We start from the raw sequence: 13615 nt of genomic DNA on the forward strand, positions 1-13615 counted from the left end.
ATATCTAGAAAGAGTGTACAAAACCAGACATTTTCCTTGACAAATGAAGCTTTTTTTCAATCAGAGAACAACAGTGTGCAATATTGCTAAAAAGCTATCTTTTGAAAATACTAAGTTTGCCCTTGGAAAATGAGAGGTTTATAATTATGTTTGTTATAATTATTAATGAAAGCATGGTGTTTTGTAAAATAGTCATTGTATTTTGAGAAAGATCTTTCATTTTGAAATTATTATTGGGAATTCCATGAAATTTATGAAATAAATTGTATATTGGTACATATAACTTTAATTAATAATTTATTTTTAGGTGGAACACTAAGAATTTATGCAGATAGTTTGAAACCAAATATACCATACAAGACAATCCTACTGTCTACTACAGATACTGCAGATTTTGCAGTTATTGAGGCCCTGGAGAAGTACAGCCTAGAAAAGGAAAATCCCAAGGATTATTGTATTGCTCGTGTGAGTAAATTAATGAAAGAAAATAGTGTCAAACTGATTAACTTTCTCTGAACATTTGCAGTCTTTCAATGCTATCTCATTTGAGTTTTATATCTGCTATTTTACATTATTACTGACAAGAGAACACTTTTATTTCTTAGCCAATGCACAGTGTTAACACAGTAAATGTTTTATCTCTCTGATTTGATTTGGCTATTAGTAGTCAAGTAGTAATTTAAAATAAGAGTTACTCTGGACTAGTTAAATTACTTAAATTATTTGTTTTTCTTTGCTTTAATTTATCTGACTCCCAGAGCAAGTTTAATAAAGCAATACAATGGAATAAACATAAAAATAAATAAGACATTAAGGATTTGTACAAACACATTTATACTTAACAAAAAAGTAATTCCTTTGCTTTCTCCATCTTTGTGCCTCTTTCACCCTCTCACAATGTTATATCTTTCTCAGATGATCCTAAATCAATGAATTTTGCTTTAAGCATCAGATATATAGGTAGGAAGAAGCATCTTATCATTCTGTTTTATTTAGTAAAAAGATGCATAGTGCCCTGACCTTGGATTATTAGAAAGAGCTAATTTTCAACTGTCTACTGATTGGGGAGGCAAAGCTAAAACAATCAAAGACACAATGTTCATACTTCAGCCATATTATATCTGTTCTCCCTATTCTACTTTGTAATACTGAAACTGGAAAATAAGAGTTATGCTTAAAATGTTGTCCTTGAGTAGCAAATTAAACTGAAGAATAAGGTTGAAGATTGAAGCATGATAGTATTATAAATAATATGGAAATTTTCTATGTTACTTATACTCTGTTTTTTCTTTAGGTCATGCTTCCTCCTGGTGCTCAACATTCTGATGATAGTGGTGCTAAAGAATCTATCCTTGATGATGACGAGTGTCCACTTCAAATATTCAGGGAATGGCCAAGTGATAAAGGTAACTTTAGTTTTTTAAAGTAAATAAGGTAACTTAGTGACACAGTAACATTAGTGAGTTGTAAACAAATTTGTGCCCAGATTTTTGAATAAATAACAAAAGACTTTCTTGAAGCACCTGAATCTGAATTGAAATGTTTGAACAGTCAAACAATCCCTAAGTGGCTTAAAAATGAGAAGGACTGTATAATGAAGTTTGTGTAGGTCCATTATGTACCACTTAATAAAAATTGGTAGTACATCTGAATGGAATTGGATTTTGTAATGAAACTGCATGTGATAGAGAATTAATTTTAATTTTGTAACTTTGTAATGAGATAATATGACTGCCGTTGGCCATTTAGTGTAATTAATGTATGCTTCAGGTTTTTTTAGATCACATTCAAATTATCTGTTTGTGATTCTGTATTTTAGGAATATTAGTCTTTCAGTTAAAAAGACGGCCACCTGATTATGTCCCAAAGAAGCTGAAGAAGCAAATTGATGTAAAACTATTAAAAGGAAAGGAAAGAATGGATAGGTCTGGTTATGGCTCTTCTCTTCCACCTGAGAAACTACCTTACCTGGTTGAACTAAGTCCAGGTAAGAATTATGTTATTAAAATGTTATTTGTGTTTTGAGTGATAGACTTTCAGAATTACTCTTGACAATTTCTGGCAGTTCCAGTCTGGGGTGTATATATGTGATTTGCATACCCTTATAGAAATGAAAAAGGATATTATTTGTGTTTTGGGGGGTTAGCCATAGAAAGCCATTGGAGCTTTTTTGTATAATGTTAAATATTTTAGATAAACTATATCTACACAGAACCAGAATAAAAATTGTTATACATATTCAGTCTATAATCTTTGTGTTTCTGAAGTATAGCAATAGTAAAATAATGTCATTAATTTTAGTGGCCAGTCCACTGCTCTTACTGGAGATCATCCCATGATCCAGCATGTCCATGCCTTGGTAGGAAGCATCTTTAGTGCCTACAAAATGAGCTTGCGGTCCAAAAATGATTTGAAGGACAGAAGGCATGCTTTGGAGAGCTATATGTATGCATTTATTTTACAGTTTTATGCTCTAGCTCAGTGTTTCCCAACCTTGTCCACTTGAAGGTATCTGGACTTCAACTCCCAGAATTCCCCAGCCAGCATTCGCATGGAGTCCAGATACCTTCAAGTGGCCAAGGTTGGGAAACACTGCTCTAGCTGTCTAGTCAAATATTTTGTGCCTAATCTAAATACTTTCAAAGATTATCATCAGATTGAAAAATAGCTATTTCTAAGATTGGTTGTACAAGAATTCTCCTTTGTAAAAGTAACCAGTTTTATACCCCTCCCCCCCATTATTTTATGTTTATGTTTCACATGGATCATTGTGGAATAGAACATTGCTTTCAGATGCAGTCACCCATCTTTATATTTTAGTCATTGTTTCATAAGGTGCTACTTGAAATATTATTTCCTTTGCAACATTAGAGCCGCATGTCACTTCTATACTTCTAAATTCCTGCTTTTATAGTGTGCTAATTAATAATCAATTGTACTCGCTTATTTGTGCATGATCACTATAAGAACATGACTTCTAAATAAAGTGGAGCAAGTACAGTGTCTTGATTTATTGAAATACTTGTTTTGATGAAAGATGATTTTAAAGAACAATTCTCCTTTGAGTGTCCAGGCATATTTGACATGGTTACAGCAGAAATGTGGCAGAACCTATTAAAAATAAGGATATTAATTTTAAGAGGATAAGGGCAGGGGCTAAAAAGGGAAAGCGCCTGAGAGATTCTATATGAATGATGTGGTCTTTGGAACCCTAAATTTTAATAACAAAAGTACAGAATGATTGTTTTATAAAGTATTAAATTTATAATGGTGCATAGTTTTAAAGATTATTGATGCTATAGCAATGACATTTAAACTTATGTACTGCTTCATGGTGCTTTACAGCCCTTTCTAAGTGGTTTACAGAGTCAGCGTATTGCCCCCAAAAATCTCATTTTATCCATCTCGGAAGAATGGAAGGCTGAGTCAACCTTAAGCCTGGTGAGATTGGACTTGCCAAATTCAGGCAGCTGGCAGTCAGCAGAAGTAATCTGCAGTACTGCATTCAGGGGTCCCCAACCCCTGATCCACAGACCAGTCTACTGCCTATTGGGAACCAGGCTGCACAAGCAAAGGGCAATGGCAAGCTTCATTTGCACATGTGTAAGAGCTATAGGTTGCGTGTGCAAAACCATCCCATCCCTTCCCTCAGCTACCACTGCCAGTCCATGTGGCAAGAAAGATTGGGGATTGCTGTGCATATGGGAATGATCAGTATTATTTTAAAAACTTTGTGACATCATGAATGGTAATGGGATTGGATGTTTTTCATCAGTAAATTCACCTGGGGCTAGCTACAAATTTGCCAGTCACAAATTGTCAGCTTACATCAAGAGACTTTTATCACTAGGTGACATTTAAAATGCTCAGTATGTTATACAATTCCCACTAAACAGCTGGCAGTGATAACTATGGTCAGTTATAAACCATCCTTTTACCAGAAGACAATGTGATGATGCTACTCCTGATCACTACTCTACTTTTCAATCAGGCTCTCTAGTTTTACTTTCTTCTTTTTTCTCTCCCGACTTATTGTACTTCCAAATAATTTGGGTATGGTATATGTTATATGAAAAAATTCATTTGAAATAAAGATTATTCAGGAGGCTTTAATAATTTATTTCTGCAGTATGCTCCTTTTTAAATTAAAATAATGTAATCAAACCAAATAAAATATATTGTTTCTCTGTATGTCAGGGAAGGTGTCTACAGTACCTACAGACCATACTGTAGTTTTCATCGTTTTAATCTGATTAAAATCATGAATTTTGGTAGACAAATGAGACCAAAAGTGAAGGAAAACTTATTGAAAGTAAAAAAGCAGCATTGTGCAATGTTAACATGTGTCTAGGTTTTTCAGTTCAAGAGTAAAAAAATCTGAATCCTTTTCTATCCATTTTTATATACAGTGATACCTCGTCTTACAAACGCCTCGTCATACAAACTTTTTGAGATACAAACCCAGGGTTTAAGATTTTTTTGCCTCTTCTTACAAACTATTTTCACCTTACAAACCCACTGCCGCTGATGGGATGCCCCATCTCCGGACTTCCATTGCCAGTGAAGCGCCCGTTTTTGCGCTCCTGGGGTTCCCCTGAGGCTCCTGTCCATGGAAAACACAGAGGTCCGGAGGTGAGATTTCGAGGACTTCGGTGTTTTTGTGATGCTGCGGTTTCACTGATGCTCCCTTCACTGGGAAACCCCACCTCCGGACTTCCATTGCCAGCGAAGCGCTTGTTTTTGCAATGCTGGGATTCCCCTGCAGCATTGCAAAAACACAGAAGTCCGGAGGTGGGGTTTCCCATGGAGGGGAGCCTCAGGGGAATCCCAGCAGTGCAAAAACGGGCGCTTCGGCTGGCAAAAGGGGTGAATTTTTGGCTTGCACGCATTAATCACTTTTCCATTGATTCCTATGGGAATCATTGTTTCGTCTTACAAACTTTTCACCTTAAGAACCTCATCCTGGAACCAATTAAGTTTGTAAGACAAGGTATCACTGTACATACTGTAGAGATGTGCATGCATATATTAACATGTACATGTATTATATACACAGTATGATCTATATCATCCAACTTTTCTTGACCTCCACATTTTAGTAAGAGTATATTGATACCAGGATTTTAATAGAATCCTTTTTTCTACAATATGCTTAAAATTTACCTCATGTATGAAATGTATAGCACAGATTCCCAAGCTCCAGTCTGTGTACTGACACTAGTCTGAGGCATTCCAGAAACGGGGCTGAACAAATAAGCAAAGTCCCATCTGTGGGATGTGGGCAGCACATGTAACCACACCCCCTCTGGGTTGGGGGCGGCTGCTGTATAACATCTTCTTTGATTAAGAAAGTGACCTTTTAAAGTTTCTGATTAGGAAATGTAGACAAATGGCAAAAATAAAACTAATTATTTGAATTTTTAGGTTTCCTTGACAATTTCCTTAAATCTGCAGTTAACTGTATTTGCTAAGTTGCGTAAACCATATAATTGGAACTTTGTTTTTTCCAGAACTGAATTTATAACTGCATTAGTTTCTGGTTTGTTCCAAAATACTATCTAAAGTGTTTGACTGTCCTTTCAGTCCCTATATATCTTGGGGACCAAATACTTGAAGTCTCTCGCAATATCCTTGTAATATGAAATTGAGAGTGACAAAGCGATGTACTGTTTTGATGATGCCATCCTGCAAGTTAGAATATTTTCCTCACATGTAGTTGTAAAACACATGTACAATGATACCTCATCTTACGAACTTAATTGGTTCCAGGAGGAAGTTCATAAGGTGAAAAGTTCATAAGACGAAACAATGTTTCCCATAGGAAACAATGTAAAATTGATTAATGCGTGCAAGAAAAAAAAATCGCAAAAACGGCACTCCGCTGGGCGGCGCCGCCTGGCTGTCACCTTTTGAAACAGCTGGGCGCTTCTCGGCGTTCTCCGGACCTTTTGAAACAGCCAAGGGGCTTCTCGGTGTTCCCCAGAACGCCAAACCTGGAAATTCGGCAAATGTTCGGGTTCGGTGTTTGGGTTCGGGAGGCCGCCGAGAAGCACCGCCGCCTGGTTGTCACCTTGCCAGAAGAGCTGCAGATCTGTCGGCCAGTCGGGAGGCTCAAACAAAGGTGGGTAATCCCAATAGGGAATTCTATGGGCAGAGCTTTGACGTCACAAAGATGTCCTTCCTGGAGTCCACATTTCGGCCGGCCAGGAAGGACCTCTCTGGGTTCGGCGTTCGCGGTGGTGGGTTCGTAAGGCGAAAAAAGTTCATAAGAAAAGGCACAAAAATCAAAAGTTCGTAAGACGAGGGGTTCGTATCACGAGGTACTACTGTAGTTGTTTTACATTCCTCAAGATCTGTCTGTCTGTCTGTCTGTCTGTCTGTCTGTCTGTCTGTCTGTCTGTCTGTCTGTCTGTCTATCTATCTATCTATCTATCTATCTATCTATCTATCTATCTATCTATCTATCTATCTGATATTTTTTTATCCCACCATTCTCCTTAGACTCAGAGCGGCTTACAATATGTTAGCAATAGCACTTTTTTTAAACAGAACCAGCATACTGCCCCCACAATCCGGGTCCTCATTACTATTACGTTTGTAGGTTCTGAATTTTTTTGAAATTTTTTAATTGAAAAGAGAAAGAAAAATAGTTTTAGTCTTTTAGTAGGAGCAATTATGTATTTATTTTGATAGCTTTCATTATGGATTGGATTATACTATAGATTAAAAATGTTTACTTAGTAAACATTTTTTAAAATAGATTATGTTCTGTGACTAAATTAATAGTAGTTTTTAGTAGAAATTTGTCCAAACAGTATACTAATTGTAAGATTTTTAGAATAGAAAAATATAGCGTTAGATGCCAGTTTTAATTCTACTGCAATTTTTCTGTCACTTAAGAGCTATGTAGGGCATAATTTATTGATTATTGATTGACAATTTATGTAGGTTAATTTATTGAAAAGGAATTTTATCCAAGCAGATACATCTTTTTATAGAAAATGTTAAATTAAAAATAACACTTTGTTTAAAAATTTGTCTATTTCATTTTTAATGGTTCATTGCACAATCAACCAGATATTCAGATTGAATTTGGCATTTTTATTCTATTGAGCATTATTGATTTTATTATTTTAATGGAATTATTAATAGAATTAATTAATAAATCTATAATTGTATTAAATTGAACTTAGTTTGAGTTGCCCTCTATAATTGAGAGCTGGGGAATTGAGGATTATGTCAATTATGCCAGCAAAGCTACTTTTAAATTTTCAATATTTGTAATCCATGGAATTATTGTTGAACTGGAAGAAAGGAAATGGGATATGAATTTTATGTTGCAATTAGTACTCTAGCTGTTAGTTGCCATGTTCCATGTCCTATTTATTTATTTATTGCATTTATATGTTACCTTTCTCCTGGAAGCTTAAAATATAATGGATGCAGATATTTCTTCATTTCATTCTCATAGAAATAAATGATTTAGGCTGTCATGTGAAATTAACTAGGCTAAAATTGCTCAGTGAGTTCCATAGTTTATATCTTTGTCTGTATACTACTTAAAGCAAAATAAATGTATACTTCTGTCAAATATGATAGAATATGTGCAGGTTTTCTCTGCCTAAGACACAATTTTCAATATAAAGTACATCACATATGATAACATTCTGATATTTTATTATATCTGGAAAAAATAAATCTTTGGTGAATATATAGTTTCAGGACTCTAACGCTCTATTATATTATCCTGGTATAGTTGTAAAAAATAAATGAAAGACAGAATAGTGAGTATAATAAAACAACTATAACAAATTATTTTCTTGTCTGTATACAATCAATTTATGACCTTTTTACTTCATTTGGTGATTTTTTTCTGTGCTTTCTTCTAGCAGCTTGTTGCCAACTACTTAATCATATTAATCCTTCCACAACACCAATATCTATATATTCTGGGCAGTTTTTAAAGTTGAAAGTATTAAACGCACTGCATCCTTTTAAATTGAGTAAGTGTTGGTGGCCTACGGTTTCACTCTTTCCTATCTTTTCTTTTCGCTGCCCTCCTCCGCATGTTCTGCATGGTATCTGTCCTGCTGATGCTGCCTTCACCTGGGTCCTGTGCATGTGTTTCTAATCCCAGGGAGAAGGAATCACTTTGCCTACTACAACTATCCCAATTATGAAGGTAATTCTATAATTTAATACTGCTGTTTCTCACTAATCACTAAAATTTTGTTCGCAAAAAAAGCTTCTGTCCATTTTGATAACAGATCTTTCGTTTTCCTTCTTTTATTGATAATAAAATAAAATTGTTCTCTTTCTCATACACACCAAACACGGTCAGGAAATATGACTTTTGAAAGTATGGTTTTCCTATTTGTCATTGATAATTTTAATGTATTGGGGACTTGGGTTACTAACTTTAAAAAAAACCCCAATAAATATGTCCGCAATCAGTGATTTCAGTCTTTTGTATCATAAATTTCACTAATAATGAATTCTTTACAAATACAGTGATACCTTGTCTTACGAACTTAATTGGTTCCGGGATGAGGTTCATAAGGTGAAATGTCCGTAAGACGAAACATTGTTTCCCATAGGAATCAATGTAAAAGCAAATAATGCATGCAAACCCATTAGGAAAATCCAAACTTTAAGGCTTAAAGAAAAAGTGGCAGGCGGACAAAGTGAAGGCTAATGGAGTGGAGACAGACAGCGAGGAGAAGTGAGGAATGGAGATCCTAATGAAGGCTAATGCCGCCCCAAATTCTCCCAAAACTTGCCACTCCAAAAGCTTCCTATCTTGCCCTAAATTCCCCCCAAAATTGCCCCTCCAGCCACTTCCTATGCCACCCAAATCAAGATCCTAACGAAGGCAAATGGAGTAAAGAAAGGCAGCAAGGAGAAATGAGCCATTTTGAAAGGAGAGATGAGTTTGGAAGATTTTGGAAGTGACTTGGGGTGGCTTAGAAAGCTTTTGGAGGGGTGATTTTTGGGGGAATTTAGCGCAAGATAGGAAGTTTTTGAAGTGGTGATTTTGGGGGAAATTTAGGGCAAGATAGGAAGCTTTTGAAGTGGCAATTTTGGGGGGAATTTAGGGGAAGATAGGAAGCTTTTGGAATGGCGAGTTTTGGGGGAATCCAGGGCAAGATAGGAAGCTTTGGGAGGGGTGATTTTAGCAGCGAGATGGGGAGAAGGAAGCGGTAGGCTGGGGGATTTTGGCAGCAGGATGGGGCGGCTGCGGGGAACAGAGAAAGCAGAGGGCTAATGGGGAAATGGGGCAGCTCCAGCGTTCCCCGCCTCAGGTGCAAGCGAAAGGGGGCGGGGAATTCCGGCGGGGAATTCCCATGCAAGCAAATGGGAAATCCCGGCAATGACAGTCACAAGGCAGGGGAATCCCTTCGGCAGTCAGAGAGCGCAGGCGCAGTAAGAGAGCCCACAGACCCGGGCTCAGGTTTGTAAGACGGAAAGGGTTATTAAGACGAGGCAAAGAAATCTTAAACCCCGGGTTTGTATCTTGAAAGGTTCGTATGACGAGGGGTTCGTAAGACGAGGTATCACTGTATAGGGGGGAAAACACATTTTGGGGAGGTTTCTGTTTGTGTATATATGTCTTTGTGCATGTGTATACATAAACAAAACATGCGCTTACATACATACTTCCCCCCCCAAACCCCTTTTTTAAAATATATTTTTATCACTAATAACTAAAATAAAACTGAGAGCTGATTGGGTCTGAAGAAGGAACTGCTACTGCGGGAGCAGACTATCTGAGTTCAACCCAAAAATATGTCTAAATAATGAGAGCTGACTCAGTGCAAAATAGATTTTTATTTTTCGTTCCTAATCCCAAACTGTAAGTCTGTTCTCAGACTTGTAACAAACTGCTGAGCTGTTCAGTTTTATATGTGTATAACATGCATTCCAAGAATGGAACATTCCAGAGAACAACTGAAGAATAGCAGTTTTCCGGAAGTTAGATTCCTAAAGCCCGGAGGGAAACTGGAATGTTTTTGTGTTTTCTAGCCTTGCACTCTGTTTCATTTGCATTAGCATTTTTAACAGAGTATTTGCCTTTTTAGTCTTCTCTTTGTCCCCTATGGCTCTTTGCTGATTTATAGAGGCAGTTTGCATCCCAGGTAAACTTTGTCTGCGTACTACCTTGGCATACAATGCCCTTCCTATACTATGGATCTAATTATCAATCTGCTTATTTACTTGGAGCTCAAAGTGATATTTAGTAGTACCATAAGATTTAGTCTTTGGCTTTGGTAGCATAACATTGATGAGAGAACCTGTCAGAACAGTACTACATTTGGCTGCTTTGTGATTATATTCCAGCTTCTGGGAGAATTTGCTGTCATGATGATTAACTGAGAAGGACCAGCTTATATTGGAACTACAAAAGATAGATTGGCTTTATCATTGACCATTGTTAATCAAAAGTATTTAGTTTGGGCCCAATGAATCTACAGTAGTCCCTCACCTATCGCGGGAGTTACGTTCCAGACCTTGCCGCGACAGGTGAAATCCGCGATGGGGAATTTATCCTCCTTCCCACCAGCTCCGGATGCCTGGAGGCGAGCAACGGCCGGCTAACCTTCCCCCCCCCACTACTACTTACTCTGTTCTTTGCAGCAGTTCGGCCAAATGTTGTGTTTTTTGCCTTGCCCCGGCTGTAAAGTCCCTGGTGAGCTGCCCCGGCTGTTTCTTTTTTTCTCTCTCTCTCTTCCGCCCTCGAGCACTTCCTCTTCCGCCCTCGAGCCCAGTCTGGAAATCCCCGCCGCGTCGCGTTCCTTTCTTTTTTTTCCTTTCGGCACTGGTGAGGGGGATTGAACGAGGGGACGGGCCTCCGCCGGAGCTCAGTCCCCGCCCCGCTCATCATTTGGGAGTCCCGCTGGGGGATTCTAGCGCTGGCGAGGGGGATTGAACGAGGGGACGGGCCTCCGCCGGAGCTCAGTCCCTGCCCCGCTCATCATTTGGGAGTCCCGCTGGGGGATTCTAGCGCTTGTTTGTATGGCAAAATCATTCAAATGAAGCTGACTTCAAAACCCGCGATGAAGTGAAGCCGCGGCAGGTGAAGCGCGATAGAGCGAGGGACTACTGTATATATTATTATTTTCTACTATAATTACTATTATGGCTTTATTTTGAGTAAAGAATCAAAAACCCTACCTGAAACTACTGATGGGACAAAATTTCAAAAACTTTAGAATGCTATAGTCATAAAAGATAATATGAGTGACAAAAATGTATTTTATTTATGCTTTTTATGCTAGGCCTACAACACTGTTGTCAAATTCACCGCATTACATTGGCTGTCACATGATGTATCAGGATGTTTTTCCCTTTGCAGAGCTGAAGTGGGTATGGCCTGTGCGTGACAGATTCAGTCAGTGGGCTGCCAGTTTGACGTCCCTGGGCTATAAGATTAAATGGGGTTGTAGTTCAAGTTGATTTATCTACAGTATTCCCTAATTTGCAATAAATCTAGGCTGGTAGTATAATTTGTCTTGATTGTTTATGGGAACAACATTGTCTATAATCATTTGTCTGCTTTTTTAAAAAATGAATAATTCCAAAATAGCACTAACTTAGAAATGCTGGGGAGTTATTGCTTATTCATAAAGATACAGAAGTGATAATTTGTGAAACCAGAATTTAGGTGGCTTAGTACAGGGGTCACCAACATTTCAGACCTCAGGAAACTCTAAACTCATAATTTTAAATCCTGCAGACCACTAATATGACCTGCCAAATGACCATCTGGGTGGGTGTGGCTAGGTAGTCATGTGACTGGGTAGGCATGGCCAAATCCTCGCCTCCCCGCCTGGCTCCTTAGAGCCCCAAAGGGAAGCAGTTGTTGGAGCTAAGCTGACACTACAAGAAGGAATTGGCAAAATAGCTCAGTTCCCATTGGATTTGACCGGGAAGGAGGCTCAGCAGAAGCACCTTACCGAGGACTATGAACATAGGCTTTCCAAGCAGAGGAGACCTGCAGGAGTGCAAGGCCAAGTACCTGTGCCTGAGGCATAGTGGACTAAGGCATAGTGCACCAGATCTGAGTTTGCATGCCCACTGATATGGCTCCGTGTGCCACAAGTTCTCATCATGGCTCTAGTCTAGAATGTAATTACTATTGAGAGGATTTTAGTATCACCAATCAAGATATTGTTCAGGACTGGCTCAGAAAGTTGGAAGTGGGAACACAGCAATGTAGTGATTTGCTTCCTTCTCTCAGGAAGGTCCAGCTGTGGCCCATGCCTTCTGATTGCCTTAAATCGATTCTCTTCCTGCTCACTTTTAATAGCTACATGAGGTTGAACTTGGGTTAGATATCATCAATACGTTGATATTACACAGTTCATTTCAGTCCCTAGTTTTCCATCTAGATTCCATTTGTAGATGTGAGGGGATGAGGGTGAGAGGAATGTAAGTCTCAGTTCTAGTAAGTGGACTACAAGTTACAAGTTTTGAAGCTGCTTGAAGACTTTTGTTTTTTGTTCTGAGGTCCCACTGTGTCAGATAGTAAAAAACTCTGTTTGCTGTTTAGGTTCCTCTTACATTCATGACTTCTCTTTCAAGGGCAAGTGGCTTTTGCAGGAATGTATGCATAAATTATGCCCATTCCTAGTTCAAGAGCCCATACTTTTGTCAGCCATGCTTTGGTCAATTCCCATATAGATTATTGCAATTTGCTTTATATGGGACTGACTTTGAAAACTATTTGGAAATCATAGCAGGGGTCCAAATCCTTTGTTTGTCATTGTAATGTTGGTTTCTGACAGCTATTCAAGATTCTAGTTATCACCTTTAAAGCCTCCAGTGCATCAGTGCCTGGTTATTTGTAGCTTTGCTTATCTCTAATTCTCGCTGTCTACCTAGAAAGATCACTTTAACTGATATACCGTGGGACCCATTGCTTAAGGGATCTGGAAATATGCCTTCTTTTGTTACCATGCCTGCCCTTTGAAACAATATAGGTATTCTCTCTGGGATTTGGATGGTTTCAATCTTGCTTGCTTTCCCAAAGACAATAGAACTCTCCCCCCCCCAGTCAGGTCTTGTGAGCCCATCTTGAGAGATTATTTTTGATTGTTTAAAACAATTTATTTTTATTGTATTATCCTTTATTTTTGCAGCTTTTTTGCTAGTTTTCTTTTTTAATGGCATACACAGCCTTTTGTTGCATGTTGAATGAATGCCTATATAAAAAAACATTGTCAAATAAATTAAGCTAATATTTTTTTATTAATTTCAGTTTCTGTCTACCCTATTGCTCTTTCTCTCTATTAAAGAGAAAGGCCCGCCCTTTTGTATCATGTTCTCTTTTTTCCATCAGCACTCAGAAGAGAGACTGGCTTAATAAAGCAGCCATCGGATCTGTTGAGTAGCAAAATTCTTTCAACTCTACCTTTAATTAGTATGTTAGAGAAGGAACAAATACAGGATCAATTAGAATTGTCACCTTACCTTTGATAAGGCATTTGTCTTTATTTCTGTTTAATATTTAGTACAAGAAACAGTTCAGGAAAAAATGGTGTAACGTGCAAGAATGGATCCCCTAATCCATTGACAATGGGGATTGCTTTCAGCTATTGGAGATTATTGGAAATGA

General features: G+C 38.0%; 1 protein-coding gene across 20 annotated transcripts in view; it reads left to right on the forward strand.

Moving 5' to 3' along the window:
* Window positions 1-13615, forward strand: part of AFDN (afadin, adherens junction formation factor) — a 111060-nt gene that overhangs the window by 39045 nt on the left and 58400 nt on the right. For 12 of the 20 annotated variants that reach the window (XM_070733860.1, XM_070733865.1, XM_070733867.1 and 9 more), the window contains exons 6-9: window positions 308-465; window positions 1295-1406; window positions 1820-1987; window positions 8138-8182. In XM_070733860.1, coding sequence (XP_070589961.1) covers window positions 308-465; window positions 1295-1406; window positions 1820-1987; window positions 8138-8182 — 483 coding nt within the window. The remainder of the gene's footprint in view (window positions 1-307; window positions 466-1294; window positions 1407-1819; window positions 1988-8137; window positions 8183-13615) is intronic. The other 8 variants (XM_070733869.1, XM_070733871.1, XM_070733868.1 and 5 more) reach the window with 1 other exon arrangement.

Source organism: Erythrolamprus reginae, chromosome 1 (assembly GCF_031021105.1).
Source record: "Erythrolamprus reginae isolate rEryReg1 chromosome 1, rEryReg1.hap1, whole genome shotgun sequence".
Taxonomy (NCBI): Eukaryota; Metazoa; Chordata; class Lepidosauria; order Squamata; family Dipsadidae; genus Erythrolamprus; species Erythrolamprus reginae.